The sequence below is a fragment of the Lepisma saccharinum genome, chromosome 5 (genome assembly GCF_977018435.1).
Source record: "Lepisma saccharinum chromosome 5, izLepSacc3.1, whole genome shotgun sequence".
Taxonomy (NCBI): Eukaryota; Metazoa; Arthropoda; class Insecta; order Zygentoma; family Lepismatidae; genus Lepisma; species Lepisma saccharinum.
Window position 1 is genome coordinate 64936441 of NC_139233.1, and position 16548 is coordinate 64952988.

At 40.8% G+C, this 16548-nt stretch overlaps 1 protein-coding gene across 1 annotated transcript; it reads left to right on the top strand.

Annotated features, from left to right (window-relative positions):
- The first annotated feature begins 15784 nt into the window (after positions 1-15784).
- On the top strand, positions 15785-16150 carry LOC145988056 (protein GVQW3-like). Its single transcript, XM_083122892.1, has one exon. It carries the CDS (start codon positions 15785-15787, stop codon positions 16148-16150), a length of 366 nt encoding a protein of 121 aa, XP_082979018.1.
- Positions 16151-16548: the final 398 nt, after the last annotated feature.

The window sequence follows — 16548 nt, forward strand, 5'->3', positions numbered from 1 at the left end:
GTGTTCCACAAATGCGGATAATATCCTTTCTGCACAGGTAAACCAAACAGTTTTGAAAATCCTGCAAGATTTGACTGAACATAGTTGAGACTGTCCACAAAATGGAGATTTTGGTATGTCATGCAGACAATTTTGGTTCCATCTAAGATAACACGAGGTTTCATTTCTCTTTCCAGCATTCTCCGTAATAGAAATGTACAATCGTAACCTCGTGCATTGTGTGCACATATGGTTATATTGGTAAACTTATGTTGCAATTCGAGATACGACAGAAATGTATCTACAGGGTCATCCCAGAATATAAACTGCCTTGTTCCACAAACAGAACACGAAGCTGTTAAATCCTCTCTTTTGTGACATGCGTGACAGGCTGTCTGCACCACGATAAGATTCGGAACATGAAGAAAAGTTTTTTCTTTGTCAGAAAAAGGAATATCAGTGTAGCATTCGAAATCGTAAAACACAAATAGAAATTTTGAGTACTGTTTAGGTTTCGGTATAGGCATGTAGCAGAAATGATTTACAGGTTTCACACAATTACACACCGTACAATATTTCATGTTGCATCTATGTACTTTTTCATATCTATTGTTTGTGAGAATAATTCTGAAACATCGGGGACACTGTTGGATTTCGCTACAGACAGTACCGTTTCGGAATGGTGTAGAAACATGATTTGTGAAACACTGTTCATTTCTGAAATTTCGGTGACATGTCTGACATGTTCTACGGACACCCGGTTCAGGTACACACGGTGGAGTTGCACGGCACATACAACATAATTGCTTACACATGTGACTATGAGGTTTACCGAATATGAGCTGGTTACACCCATGACATTCTTGGCTTGCTGCAAATGCTCCAACACGGTTCACTATCACATCATAATGTTGTCGGGCATTATCATACAGAAGGTATATAAATTTTGAAACATGTTCAACCTGTCCTTCAAACAGAACATCTTTAGCATCACGAAGATTGTTGTATACAATAATTTTATGATCTGTGAGAACTTGCTGAAATTTTCTCAGTTCAGGAATTCCGCTTCCGGCACACGCATTGTCTGTCAGATCTACATCTGCTTTCCGCATAAGTTCGAAAACAGGTTTAAGAAGATTTCTATTTTTTCGATACTGTGAATAGGACGGATCATTATCAGCATGGGCTTTTCCTATTACCAAAGCTTCAGCTAAACAGAGTGGTTTTTTCCTATTCGGCACACCGACGATACTCCTTTTTTGCGTGCTTAACATGTAATTAGGTAAACAATATGTTCGTTTACCTCCACCACCTCCGACAGGTATATTGACATGGTCGGCTCGCAAAATTAACCGATCTGTAGCCGTGAATGTTTTCGCACTCTGCAATATTTTATACATAATGTTCCACACCATATCACTGTGTAACTGGTCGCTTCTGTGCCACCCGACATAAATATCTTTCACGGTTGGGTCAGATATGTTAGAGAGAGTTAAACCTATCTTGTCTTCATCCTTGGTGTCTTTCTTAACATAGGTGAGAAGATTTTCAACACCTTCACGGATCCATGTGTGAGGATCGACATTTTCTGGAGAGTGCGAGAAACTGAATTCCACACGACGTCCTTTGGAACGGAATTTGGGATATTCACGTTCTTGAATGTTATGTAATATTATGTTCCCTATTTGTTCACGAGGCACTGTATCACGTTTTCTTTTCTTACCTCTTCTATCTGATACAGCAGCACTTTGGGGTGACGGCTCTGCTGAGGGTAAGGGATCCGGTCTCCATGACGGTCCTGGTAAAGGTTCCGGGTTTGATCCGGATGCGGTGTTTCTGGAAGTTTCTGCTGATGTGACGGCTATCTGCTTCTCCTCGGCAACTCTGGATACAGGATCGGGTGTCGATGACGGGCCTGGCGACTCTACGGAAATATCTCTCCAACCTTCTCCGGTAAGATTGGGTACGAATGATGTCACGGTCTGTAGTAGACGGTCATACTCCTCTACTAGGGAGATACTTTCTCCCGCGATGATTTTTTGCGCGATGATAGTCAACACTTCCCGCAACTGTCCATGTGTTGTGTAATATCCATCACGATAACGTACTAACAGATCGTCAGCGGATAACTGTACATCCATGATCGTGCAATGACTGTTTCACGAACACTGTGTTGTGGAGAGAACGCTTTTCTTTATATACGCAAGCATGACAAAGCAGTTATTTCCGTTCCTAACGGTTCTGCTGGCTGATCTGTAAACTCACCGGAAATCTGTAACAGTCCTCTGGTAACCGTCTTCGCCTTTTCTGGCTGATATGAATGCTCATGTTAAATTCTCGGAAAAAACTAACTGTCTTCACCTGATGTTTTCCTGGCTGATATCAAACTCATGTAAAATTCTCGGAAATAGCTAACTGTCCTCACCAGATGTTTTCCTGACTGCTATGAAACCATCTAAAATTCTCGGAACTACTTAACACTCTTTTCCAACCGAGGCTAATTGGACTAGAGTGAAGGCAATTGTAGATTCGGAATCTGTACGTCAACACCTTTAAATAGAGTATATGGACGGAGGTCTACGGTCAAAATAACAAAAACCAAGATGGCGGCCCCCATTGTCATGACGAGCTGAGATGACAATTAATTGTATAATATTACGTAGTAACCGTCGGTGATGGTTACTGGCACCTATCTGTTGTAGGTAAATTGAAAAACTCGAAAAACATGTCCGGAAAGTTTTGAAGGGTCGTCCAGTCGACCTTTATTGGACTAGAGTGAAAACAAATGTAGATTCGGAATCTGTACGTCAACACCTTTAAATAGAGTATATGGACGGAGGTCTGCGGTCAAAATAACAAAAACCAAGATGGCGGCCAAGATGGCGGCCCCCATTGTCATGACGAGCTGAGATGACAATTAATTGTATAATATTACGTAGTAACCGTCGGTGATGTTTACTGGCACCTATCTGTTGTAGGTAAATTGAAAAACTCGAAAAACATGTCCGGAAAGTTTTGAAGGGTCGTCCAGTCGTCCCTAATTCGACTAGAGTGAAAACAAATGTAGATTCGGAATCTGTACGTCAACACCTTTAAATAGAGTATATGGACGGAGGTCTACGGTCAAAATAACAAAAACCAAGATGGCGGCCAAGATGGCGGCCCCCATTGTCATGACGAGCTAAGATGACAATTAATTCTATAATATTACGTAGTAACCGTCGGCGATGTTTACTGACACCTATCTGTTGTAGGTAAATTGAAAAACTCGAAAAACATGTCCGGAAAGTTTCGAAGGGCCGTCCAGCCGTCCCTAATTGGACTAGAGTGATAGCAATTGTGGATTCGGAATCTGTACGTCAACACCTTTAAATAGAGTATATGGACGGAGGTCTACGGTCAAAATAACAAAAACCAAGATGGCGGCCAAGATGGCGGCCCCCATTGTCATGACGAGCTAAGATGACAATTAATTGTATAATATTACGTAGTCACCGTCGGCGATGTTTACTGGCACCTATCTGTTGTAGGTAAATTGAAAAACTCAAATTCGAAAAACATGTCCGGAAAATTTCGAAGGGCCGTTCAGCAGGCCCCTAACTGGACTAGAGTGAAGGCAATTGTAGATTCGGAATCTGTATGTCAAAAGTATATGGAAGGGGTCTACGATCTGAAATACAGAAACCCTACATCGCCGTCAACATGGGGGGCCCTATTGTCCGGCCCGTGTGATTTAACATAAAATTGATTTACCATATCTGTGCATTTTCAAAGGGCGATTCCGACTCGGTTTGGCCCCGGGAAGAAATAATAGAAATAACTTTGCATTTTCAAGGGGGTTCGACTCCCCCCTGTGTGTTCTAAAAACAAAAAACAAACTGATTGCTTTAATTTTGTATTTTGCAACGAGTCCACTCAAACCCTGTAAAAACGAATTTTCCATATGTGTAGGTCGACTCTGATTCTGTTTATTTAAGAAACAAACACAATTACAATAATGCTACATTTTCAACATCGTCTATTTCACGATGCTCTTTCTCAGACGTTCTGTGAGGACCCAACAAGGAAGTTGGTTTTGCAATTATATCTCCATACTTTTATTATCTGTCTGGATGAAACAAGGAAGTACTATGTACATAACGTTATCAGAGTCAACCGGATGCAACAAGGAACTACTGTGAAACTCATCTCAGAACTGCAGGCCTCAGTCCCGCAATTTCCTCCTTGTAAATCTGTCATGATGTGATAAAGAACACCAGTCACCGCAGTTTAATCTCTTCTACAGATTTCTGCGTAACACGCTTGCTAATGACTTAAGCATGTAAGGAAGTCTGCAGATCTTCTGAAACAGATTTTCCTCCACTCATTCTGTTACTTCGTGTTGGGTCACGAACGTACGATGGCTGATGGAAATTTGGTAAGTACCTATTTCATATTCATATTAAAAATAACATATTTTCTGTATACACCATATATTTTTATTACAAAAAACTATTATACATATTTCATTATACCCATTAAATGCAACACCTCTCAATGTAGACGTTATATGTACAATCTCGGGTTCGACTCCCGATGGAAACCTATGGTTCTGTGCATAAATTTAAAATCAGATAGATTGTTTAATTATCCCACAACTGAACGAAACGTGTTAGTGTATTAGTAAGATTAGTAATGTTTATTCGTTCAGTTTTCTCTTTTTTAACATCTCCACCATCCGTTCCTCTAGCTCTTTCCCCGTTCCCCCTGTTTTCTTATTTTCTGCTCTTTCATTCCTTACACTTTTAAATAGTTCCATTAACTCAAAACATATTCTTAACGATAAATGCGAGGGTACATATTGGGCTCTCTGTATGTTTTCTACAAAATCACCAAACACTGCCGCGTTTCTTTTTTTTTCAATAATGAAGCTGAATATTTTCACCAATGTGTCCACCTTCACTTCAAAATCTTTACACGTTTCTTCTAGTCGGCGCAATAAATCTTCGGCCAACCCGTTTTCTTCGCAGAAATTGACGTAGCTGCCTACATGCTTTTCTATTTGTCGTGCGTGAACTTTGCTCCACAAATTTCTTCTCTCTTCTGTTGTAGTCCCCGTCTCCTCTTTTACGTCTCCATACAACAGACTGAACCCTAGCGGAAGTGTAGTCATCTGAAATAGACAGAAAATATATTAGTTATATATATATATATATTTCGGCCTCCCCGATGGCGCAGTGGTAGCGTCGTCGCCTTGTAATCAAGGGGTTCCTGGTTCGATACCCGGCGGAGGCACAAGTGGTTCGGATCCCCCTTTAAACTGTAGGTCCAGTCCCAATTAGCCTTACTGTGCATAAAGTGGACTTCAAACAACTAATCAATCAATCAATATATATTTTTTTTTACACAAACTGTAATCACTGTTATATATTAATTCACACATATTTTCAGGAACGTAACATGCAGCGGGGGGAGGCTCTGCGGAATGCTTTTGATCAATATCAAATAGGAGTTGAAGAACAAGAGCACTTCGCAGAGCTCACCAGGGATGTTAGGAGGTGCCTGGAGGAGCAGGCTGACATCGAACGGGTATACGAGCAGACGTTGGCCGTAACCGCACTTCGGCGTCGACTCAATCGGGAAAGAATGGCCGACACTTTCCGTTATTATCGTCAAAGGTAATTATTTTAATTTATTTCTTATAACATTGTATATTTTGACATGGTCCGACAACCTATCGACTATCCTTGTAGCTCAATTATGGACAGACGGAAATTTGAATCTGAAAAATAAAACCGAAAATATAAAATCGAAAAATTAAAATCGAAAAAGTTTAAAATGTTTTAAACAAGTTTAAAACGTTTTTGAACAAAATTGAAATAAAAGACCGTCAGTCACGGTCCTGTTTCTCCCAGACCTCACGTTTCAAAATGTCCTCAGCTGCGGGCTGGTTTCACATGCATGTTCACCATTTTCCGATTATATATGTCACATACCACTTTTTCTTTTATAGCCAATATCTACATGGAACCGAATATATTTTTTAATTATTATATATTGTTTTTCAGAATGGGTCGACGCAACGCTCGTAGGGGCGACAACCTGCTTCAACTGATACCTCCTGCGGTCCTCAGAGGCCATGTTCGTCCTCCTTCTCCTGCTCCGGAAGAGGAGGAAGATCCACCCCTCATTGATTTGGTGCAGCGGGAGGAGGAGGGGGAGGACGGACATCGTACGCCTCCATTACCTCCACCAGAGGACCGCGAACAGCCAACCCCCCCACCATAGGCTGTACAACTCAAAAATAAACCTCTACTGCCACAGGTAATGATTTTTATTTTCTCACCTTTCAAGCTGTATCGTTTTCTGCTTCCGACGTATCAGTCTCCTCTATTATTTCGGGGAACTCACGATGTGGGCCTGTACCTCTCGAAAACTGCTCTTCAACTTTATGGACACTGGAAATAAAAGCATATTTTGATCTTAGATCGTTACGCCGTAACGGGTTGTAACAATAGTCGGCTAACTCTTCTAAATCTAATGCAGTACCTTTTACTCCTAATGTATCGCTTACCGACTCCTGTAGGGGTACACTACTGTTAAACCACTGAAATATTTCACCCAGTGATAACATAGACTCCCGATATTGTTTTCTAAATATCTGCATCAGAGTTGCAACATCACTATAATCCACTATCATGTATTTTTTGTGACACCCCACTCGGTACAGCAGGGGAATCTCCTCATTCAGTAAATGTTCCAAATTTTCGTACCGTGTCAATTCGACAGCGGCACGCCCACAATTTAAACTCTCACCCGTCATCATGATATATTTTGTAACCAGACAACGTGGAGGAACATGCAGATCGGATATATCTACATGTTCCGAATTTAGTTCCGATTCTGTCTCCATACAGATGCAATCTTTTGAGGAAATTCCCGATACTACAGTAAAAGGTCCTGCATTATATCCGTGAGATGCTATCTCACCGGCTACACGATTGCTCCACACATGGTACGGCAAATGACCGTATACAGGTGCTCTCTCGAAAAGGTAATGTGTCTCACATAATCCTGTTCTACGACTCTTGATGTACTGCATGCTGATCGGAAAACCATTACTTTCAAGTTCCATAAAATTCTCATTCACTAGATCTCTATTGTAAAATGTTATTAAAAGAGATTCCCTGTACCTTACCGGACTATCAAAAACCAACACTTTGGAACTATTACTCTCAAATATTTTCGATTTAACACCATGCAGTCTTTTCGAATCGGAGACTGTTACAGGGTATGCAAAACACATTGCCTTCCTCGGAGAACGCTCTATGTAACCGTACAAAGGATTATACTGCATATTTTTATCAGCATCATGTTTTCTTTTCCTCAACGTTTCACCCCTACCACCACTACTTTTCTTTCCACAGCGTCTCAACTTCTCATATTTGTGTTGTGCAGCATTCTTTGCTTCCCACGATCTACGAAATTGTTGTTCCGTAAAATACTTAGGAACGCTCACGTACGGGCTGTCATCCTTAAACATTTCAGGCTGTACCGATGACCGTGGTGTCCGTGGAGGAGACGGCAGTAGACGACTACTTCGTGATGTCGTCGTCGCTGGCAACGAATCTGGAGCAGCAGGTTTCATCCCCATTACACTGCCGACAAATTGCAATATCCAGCCCCCTATACCCATTTTACACTTCTACTTACCTCAAGATAACCCACTATATATATATATATATATATATATATATACCAGGTAGGATTGATCCGTTGAAACTGATCACTTTTCTCACTATAGTATCTGCAACCTGACAGGCGATTGTGCTGGCTGAGCTGTGGACAGTTATCCGGTGGACAGTTGTACCTCTTATGATGCATATCTGGTTCGTTCCATTTTATATACCTTCCTCCCGACGATCAACACAGCCATATTCGATACGTAATCTCTCGCGCAGAGCATCCAACGCCCACGTGTCTCTCCTATCTTCTTCCTGTCCTGGTACACTGTACACACTCAACTCTTCCGAGAATCGTACTTTTTTTACTCTGTAAAATTTATCTACATCCGTCTTCTCCGGCACTTTTTTCTCCTTATGCTCTTTCTCCATCACGTGCTATCCCACATGCTTTGCAGAGAACCCTCCTTCCAGCACAGCATTCAAACATTCCGCACATCACTCATCCTGTCCATGCATATCACTCTCAACCGTCCACACACACACACACATATCGCTCACCAATTCCTGGAACCACTTAACGATAATCTTTCTCGCAACACCAGACCAATTAACACCAGACATCAAACATTACTCATTCCCCAGAAACCCTACTCTCATCCCACACAATTCTTAGAACTCGAACACTCAACATTTCAACGTCATCTGCTCGAACATTCACCAGACCCTGAAATAATCTCCCGACAAAATTCCTTGAAAAACAGACCTTAAAACACTTGACTCAAAACTGCAAAAGCAATTACCATTCCCGACCCATTACACAAACCACATCCATTAATTCTCACAACATTTCCTCGAACCAACACTCAACAAACCACATTTTCCAAGAACAGACACTTAACCTTCACCGCACGCCTTAAAAGCCTCATCAACGCCATCTGTTTTCAGACGTCCGGAAATTCCGAGAAAACCAACCGTCACCGGATAATCGTCGATACTTTTCCTCCTCCCCAACCCTAATTCCCAGAATTTCAGAACCATCCAACGCCATCTGTTTTCAGACGCCGGCAAAACGGGAAAAACCCGAATACTTTTCCTCCTACCCAACAACCAATCAAAACGCTCCTCACAAAATTAGGCCCCGCCCATTTTAAAACAGCCCACCAATCAGAATCATCCTACCAAATTAAGCCACGCCCATTTTATGACGTCATCGCGAACAACAATACCCCCTGCTTGCCCACACAACTACATCATCAATTGATCTTTGATCGATCTTTTCCAATCAATTGATTTATCGGACTCTACGCCGGTGCATTACTACTATATGTATTACCAAGCAAATTGTCCTTCACTGTTTTCATGCACTTTATTTTACCCAATGAGATCTTCAGGAATTGAAAAAAAAAATGTGAAACAAGCTGCTGATAACATCTACACCAGCATATCGCAAAACACCACTTTTGAGTGCAGTTTACCACCATGAATAATATTGAATCATGGTGACTGGACATATCTTAAAGGTACGGGATCCAAGCATGGGATGCGTTACTTCCCAGTGGGTAGCTTAGGCTTCCCTAGAGCATGCGAAGGATCTACAGCTAACATAATTTAAATATACACTGAAATGAAAGGTGGCACAGATAATTAGATTTTAATACCTTTACCACTGAATCGGCATGGTCATTTTCAATAAAAGATTTTACCTGTCCCGTGTAGTAGACCTCGTCAGGTGTCTGCTCCTTGATCTCACACAGACAAAAGACAATTTAACTGATTGTCGATAAGTTAAGTCCAACTGACATCTCCCTGTTCCCAAAATCGTTGGAGTCTAAAACTAAGCGTTCCTCCTGAACTTAAGCGACATACTCACTCCCAACTTTGTTGTAAGCTCAACCCTTTCTCTCCCTCGATCTCCCCAGAAGCCAGAACAACTCTTCCTCTCTCGATAACCCCAGAGCAACAACTGATTTTCTCTCCTCAAAAACCAACCCTCTTAACCTCTCTCTCCTGCTCCAAGCATAGTTCATTCCCCTCAATTTACTTATGTCCTCTCCTCCTCTTATATTCAAAGCTTCCAACAATGTACAATACCTCCTATCTTACTTGGCAAATTCTTAACTTTTCTGCCAGCTGAACTACACAGGAATGTTAAGGATGATACGATATGTACAAATCTATTCTTTAAGGAAGCACATAGAATCAGTGGCGTCTGCTTAATATGTGCCACTGTGCCATAGCACGTTACTCAATTTGTTAAAATGAAAAGAAAGAAAAGGATAAACTTCATAGATTTAAGAACTTCAATAAAACACTGAAGTGAAATGAAATTTCTCAAAAATTTGCAATATGCTATGTATTTTCTGCATGATATAACGAATACCGGGTTATTGGCTTCATAGCACGTTTTCGCCACCTCGCGGTGCACCTGAATGCACGGGTGGAGGTAGGGCCTCGCTTGGGAAAACCGTCTTCTGTTTCGTTGTCAGGCACGAGGCATGTGAAGGATCAATTGTGTTTTGTAGTTCCAAGCAGTGGCGTACGCGAGGTTGTGACGGGAAGTTGATGGAGATGGGGTGGGTTGGAGGGTACATCCTATCTCGAAATTTTGAGTTTCGGATGAAAGCCATAAAGAACTTTAAAAAAAACCTGTTAAATGCGAACATTCCTTCAAATGATGTCCGATTGGAGTCTGTTTTTCAACAGCTTTTGAGCGGTTATTGCAAAAAAAAAAAAAAATTATAATTAATTTCGTTCCTACCTACGAAGCAGCTATGTAATACTGACTTATATAATTCCAGTCCCCTCGGGAAAAGTTCCTGCATGCGCTCACGATTAGAAGTAAGAATGTGTGTGTGTGTGGGGGCTTGAAAATAATATTGGGTGCGAGTTTATATATATATATTAACATTACAATTAAAGATTTACATTTCATTTCAGTACAGCTTTCCTACGGCAGCCTAAACTTTCAAAAACTTCCAACTTTACTACAGAACAACGGCAGGTATCTGCAGCGTTTACCCTCTCTAATCTCGTTCCTGCTGATGTTCATTGGTCGAACCCTCTCGAGTCATTACTTGCGCAGAGACTTGTTTGCGTTCTCTCGCTCCATACATTTCCGGACAGAGTATAGCCACAGATAAGGATATATAAGCAGATCTTCATTGAAGGCAGGGAAACCGTTGCACAGACCTCCCGCACCACACCTCAGAGGATAATCCTGGCTGTAGTTCCAAGGCGCCTGGACCTCGTTAGAGGAATTGACTTCTCAACATTGAGGAATCCTCGAAGTGGAAGGAGATGGGCAATCACACAATCAACTTCACATAATATGAAATATACTTTGGAGTTCAAACACCACAGAGGATAATACTGGCTGTAGTCCCAGGCGCCTGAGCCTCGTTAGAGGGAATTGATTTCTCAACATTGAGGAATCCTCCAACGTGGAAGGAGATGGACAACCACACAATCAACTTCACATAATATGAAATATACTTTGGAGTTCAAACACCACAGAGGATAATCCTGGCTGTAGTTACAAGGTGCCTGGACCTCGTTAGAGGGCATTGACTTCTAAACATTGAGGAATCTTCCAACGTGGAAGGAGATGGACAATCACACAATCAACTTTACATAATATGAAATATACTTTGGAGTTCAAACACCACAGAGAATACAAGCTGAGTAACCACCAAAACGGCTTCTATTGTTGATAGAAAAGGAGGGGAAATACTCTTTTATTATTGCCATGTTAAATATAGGAGAATATATTATGCCAGCTTCAAGGCAGTATCCCAATATATTGTCTTAATATTAGACTAATACATGTTGTGCTCAAGTGGGCGGAGGTATTTAAAAAGCCTTTGATGTGCCGAAATAAAAATAGAAAATAAAAATATTTGCATTTGTTAAACGATTCATTCTGACAGGAGCGTGCGTCAATAGTAAATTATTAGTGGTGTGGAGAGATATGAAACATTTGATAAGCCACATATTAAGGTATTGAGCACCTTGGTAATATTGTATGTGGACGTCCAGAAGGGGGGCTAGGAGGGCATGCACCTCCTGGAAAATGAATGTCTACCTAAAAATTACATATTTCACATATAATTTCATTTCCGTCGCAGTAATAATTTCAGACTGAAGCAGTGTTCTTTGAGGCATCCCTATTATGGGGAAAAAATATGCCTCCTTTGCCCCTCCTGGAAAAAATTACCTTGCTTGCCCCTTCCTGGAAAAAATCTTGCGGACTTCCGTGTACCATATCCATGCTTTTAATTATTATTTTTTTGTGTGAAAGTAATGTTTTTAAACATCATTTCCATGTAGTTCTTTAATTATTTTATTTATAATTTTTACTTGTACTTGAAAGTGTTATGTTATATTACATAAATCATTTCTGCTTATTGTTCTATCAGGTGCTCACAGCCTGATGCAAAGAGAGGGGAAAGGGGAACACAACTCTTCAGCTGTTCTCTTAAAAGGGAGGATTTAATTCTATATGCCTATCCATTATTGACGATAATTTTCTACAAGGAATGAGAACTTCACGTTTTCAGACAACTTTATTTATTATAACATATTTGCCTTCAAGTACATTTGAACGTTGGGAAGACGAGGCCTCTGCTTCTTAAATATGGGGGGGCAGGGCTCAGTGTAAATACAAGAAAAAAGATATATACCTACTTGTAGCAGGCATCTTTGAAAAGTCGCGAGCTGCCGCTGGATTCCATGTTCTTATAAAAGTGCCTGTGATACTATAATCCGTTCCGTTTAGGTTACTGCAAAGGGCACAATATCATACATGGATACAATAAAATGGCCTGCCCGATGGCGCAGTGACAGCGTCGTCGCCTTGTAACCAAGGGGTCGGGTTCAATATCCGGTGGAGGCTCATAGTGGTTCGGAGCCCACTTTAAACTGTAGCTACAGTCCCGATTAGCCTTACTGTGCATAAAGTGGGCTTAAAACAACAATTCAACAACAACATACATGGATAATACAGAAAATATAATTTTAGACTGTTTTTGGAAGTGTGTATTTTTTCTACTACACTTCGTACAGAGTATTTTGGCTTTTATATTATTATTATTATTTTACATTTCCCCCCTTTGTTTATTATTTCAAGATGAACGGATGATAATCTTCTTGATATCATATGGTCCACTTACAAGTCTCTCGCAGAATTGAACAGTATGTCCACGGTTCCCACTGTTTTCAAATTCCTCTAATATGTGTGATGTCCGCCTAGATACACAGTATTATTGACCACTCCGATTGGTATTCTGGAAGACGCACATTCACGGAGAAAGATGTTTTAACGTCAACACAAATGATGTATAATCCATGCACAAATCACAAAAAAATCCTGCTTCGTTCTCGCGTTGCATGAAACTAGGAGGGTACTAGCATTATTAATGAAAACGATAAAGAAGCAAAGAGCCCTTATACAAGGGACTGAACGGGAATGTCCGAAGGACGCCGTTAAGTATACATATTACAATTGGTTTTGCGATTAACTAATCTGAATCCCCTTTCAAAATACAATTCCTCCCACTTTGTTGTTCTTATTCTCCTTATTTAGCCTATGCTTGTTACTGGCCGTGACTCAATTGTGCATGCTTGCATTAAGTGTACACAATAAGCATTTCATTTACTTAAACAAGAGTAATCATATATGCACTGCAATAATTAACCTAATATCTAACCTGCACTACACTATGCTCTACAAATACGGAACCTTGGTATCGCATTTTTATTTATATTTCCAGGTTTAGTCACAGTTACCAGGTGGTTTCTTCAATAACGTAAACAGTTGTTTTAATTTTAATAACACAACCTATTTATTGCAAGCATTTTACGTAAAACAACCAACATTTTTATTTTAAACAACTCGATCAACGGGTTGCACAAATTTTTAATTATTCAAAATGGACAATCTTTAATAAACATTTGCATCAACAATCACTATTTTTTTTTAACCTAATCATGCTCACGCAGCAAGCGTTCAACAAGTAACAAAGGTTCTAGTGCGCAGCACTATTCAACAGGTAGTTTGAATAAAAACATGTATCTAATATTCAATACGTTAATCCAAATTTATACTCGTTGTTTTTAATCTTTGCAAAAATTAACAATCTTCATATCAACTTATTTCTCTCTTTACACACTACTCACTTAATAACTAAATCCTTTCTATTATCAATACTGATGATGCTGCAGGAAAAATTGATCAAAATCAACAACTACTAGGGTTAAGTTAGGAACAGCTGATTTGGATGCTGATAAACGTATTTTTAAATTTCTCCTTTTTACGTCGCTTTTTCCTGAACGTGGACAAATTTCATACGTATGTTTCACTCACAAAACGAGTTCAATATTTGACTTTCTTAAGAATGTGCAGATGCAGAGAAAGTCAAAAATAGTCACAAAATTTTTGTGCATGTGTTAATTGATAAAGCAGTATTAGTTTCCTACGCTATTGTTTTGTTTAAAGGTTCAGTTTCAAAATGATTGTTCACAAATTATTAATAGAAAGAGCCACATTGTTTTTAATTGAGACCGAAGATCATTAACGTTAGCTACGATACCATACAAAAGGTCACATGTATCGTAAGAATTGGGTCAGTCAAAAATTCTATAATTTTTAAACGAGGAAAATCGGCCAAAAGTTCTTGTAACTGCACTTGCGATTATGAGTCTTGCAACACACCAAGGTTCTAGTAATTAACAAAAATGTACTTATATTACCCCTTTTTCAGGTGTACAAAGTCCTTAATCCATATGGTCCTTTGTGGGCAAGTCGCAATGGCGGTTGAATCTTGTCGAGAAAAATGCAAGGCTGCACGTCTGCAAGGAGATGCAGATAACAACGTATGAACGACGTTTTCCTTGGCTTCTAAAGTGAAGACTGGGCTAGAGAGTTTAGGGAAAACAGCTCAATGCAAATAGTTGGGCGAAGCATCGTCAGGGACAAACGCGCTAGAGGCGATCAGGTGCTTACAGTGAGTGACACCTGACGGCGGAAAAGAGAACTTGTTTCAGACCATAAAGCAAGTTCATGTTTTCGTAAATGTGACATAGCATAATCCTCAGATTGCCATGTCACAAATTCCCCCACTCAACAAAAGGAACGAATGAATCCAATATACAAGTAGAAACCTGAACAAAACTAAGTTAAAACCCCACAAAGTATACAGCATAATCATCACAAATTCCACACGCATGTTCTAAAAAGCAATACTAATATCTATACCCTAACCTGAAAATGAAACCAAATTAATGATATCACAGTAGCACATAAAATATAACTCGGCAACATGAAGGATATCCTACAGGCAATGCAAAGAGCATGTCTTTCTAGTATTTGAAGTTTTTCATAGAATGATGGTGCTGCAGATGTCCAGGCTGTGAAGTCCTAGGTAAGAATTGGACGGAGCATTGCTTTGTATGTCATGATAACCAGTTCAGCCATCAAGTCTCAGGTTGTCCCACAGACTTGTTTCATTAGGTTTAGTCTTATTTTGGCTTTGCTGGTTATAATGTTGAGGTGAGCTTTCCAAGTAAGGTGTTGATCGAAAACAACACCGAGGTAGGTTAACGTTTTGAAGGATCTTATTTAGGAGTTTTGAACTTTGATAGCTAGCAAATCTGGAACTCTATGGACCAGTGAACGGCAACCTTTTGGCAGGAATACTATTGCTTGTGTTTTGCTACAATTTATTAGGAGTCTCCAACGGTGGCACCAGAAAACGAAGACATCTACTGTTCTCTGTAGGTGCTGATTCAAATAATGGATTGTTTGCCCTCACGCCAGAAAGGCGGTATCGTCAGCATGTTGGACTGTATGAACATCGGGGGGGGGGGGGGGGACAAGGTAAATCAGCCATATACAGTCAGAGAAATAACCTGTATATGCCACCCACAGTTGGATCTAGTCCAAACAAACCCAGAACGTCTGAGTTAAATAGTGTGCTGTGGAGACACTATGCAATGGAATGTAGTAGTGGCGCTGATAGCACACGTTGTTGACATACCTACCTTACCTCCGAGTAAATGGACTCGTCCGTCCCACGTCACAGGCAGGCGCACAAGCAAGGGAAACACAGTCACTTGTGAGCGAGTGGTCTAACGTGAAGGTCACTATGTTTTCCAAACAGGAACAACGGAGTTGGATCAAGATTGAATGTGCCAGAGGTCGTACAGCACGACAGAGTCATCAAGGGCTTCAAGAGGCGTGCGGGGAATCGGCATTGCCGTACAGAACAGTGGCACGGTGGGTAAAAGCCTTCAACGAAGGTCGGCAAACTGTGGCAGACATGCATCGGGCAGGTCGTCCTAGCATCTCTGAAGAAGAAGTGCAAGCTGTTGCCGCGTTAATGGACAGTGATCGAAGCATGACGATTAGTGAGCTCGCCCACGAAACCGGATTAGCACATACGACTGTGCTTCGCATCCTGAAGGAACGCCTGGGCATGCGCAAAATTGCATCACGATGGGTTCCGCATTAGTTGACGGAAATTCAGAAATGGATGCGTTACGACGCTGCTCAGACGCACTTGGAGCACTATGAGCGCGAAGGTGAGGCTTTCTTACGCCGTATCGTAACACTGGATGAGACATGGGCCAGATCTTACGAGCCAACACTGAAACGCCAATCCAACGAATGGCGTTATTATGGGTCACCGCGAAAGTCGAAAGTGCGTCAGAGCCCCAGTGTGGTGAAAGTTATGGTGATTCTCGTGTACGACTGTGATGGTGTTATCCTAACGCATTACGTTCCTCCACGGCAGACTGTCAATGCCCAGTATTACTGTTCATTTTTGGAGCATCAACTGCGACCAACTTTGCAAAAGAAACGGCGACACTTTCTGTGCAACCCACCCATCATTTTGCATAACAATGCACG

Bases quoted from the DNA above. Each gene is read 5' to 3' on its own strand.
- LOC145988056 (XM_083122892.1), top strand. From the start codon at position 15,785: ATGTTTTCCAAACAGGAACAACGGAGTTGGATCAAGATTGAATGTGCC.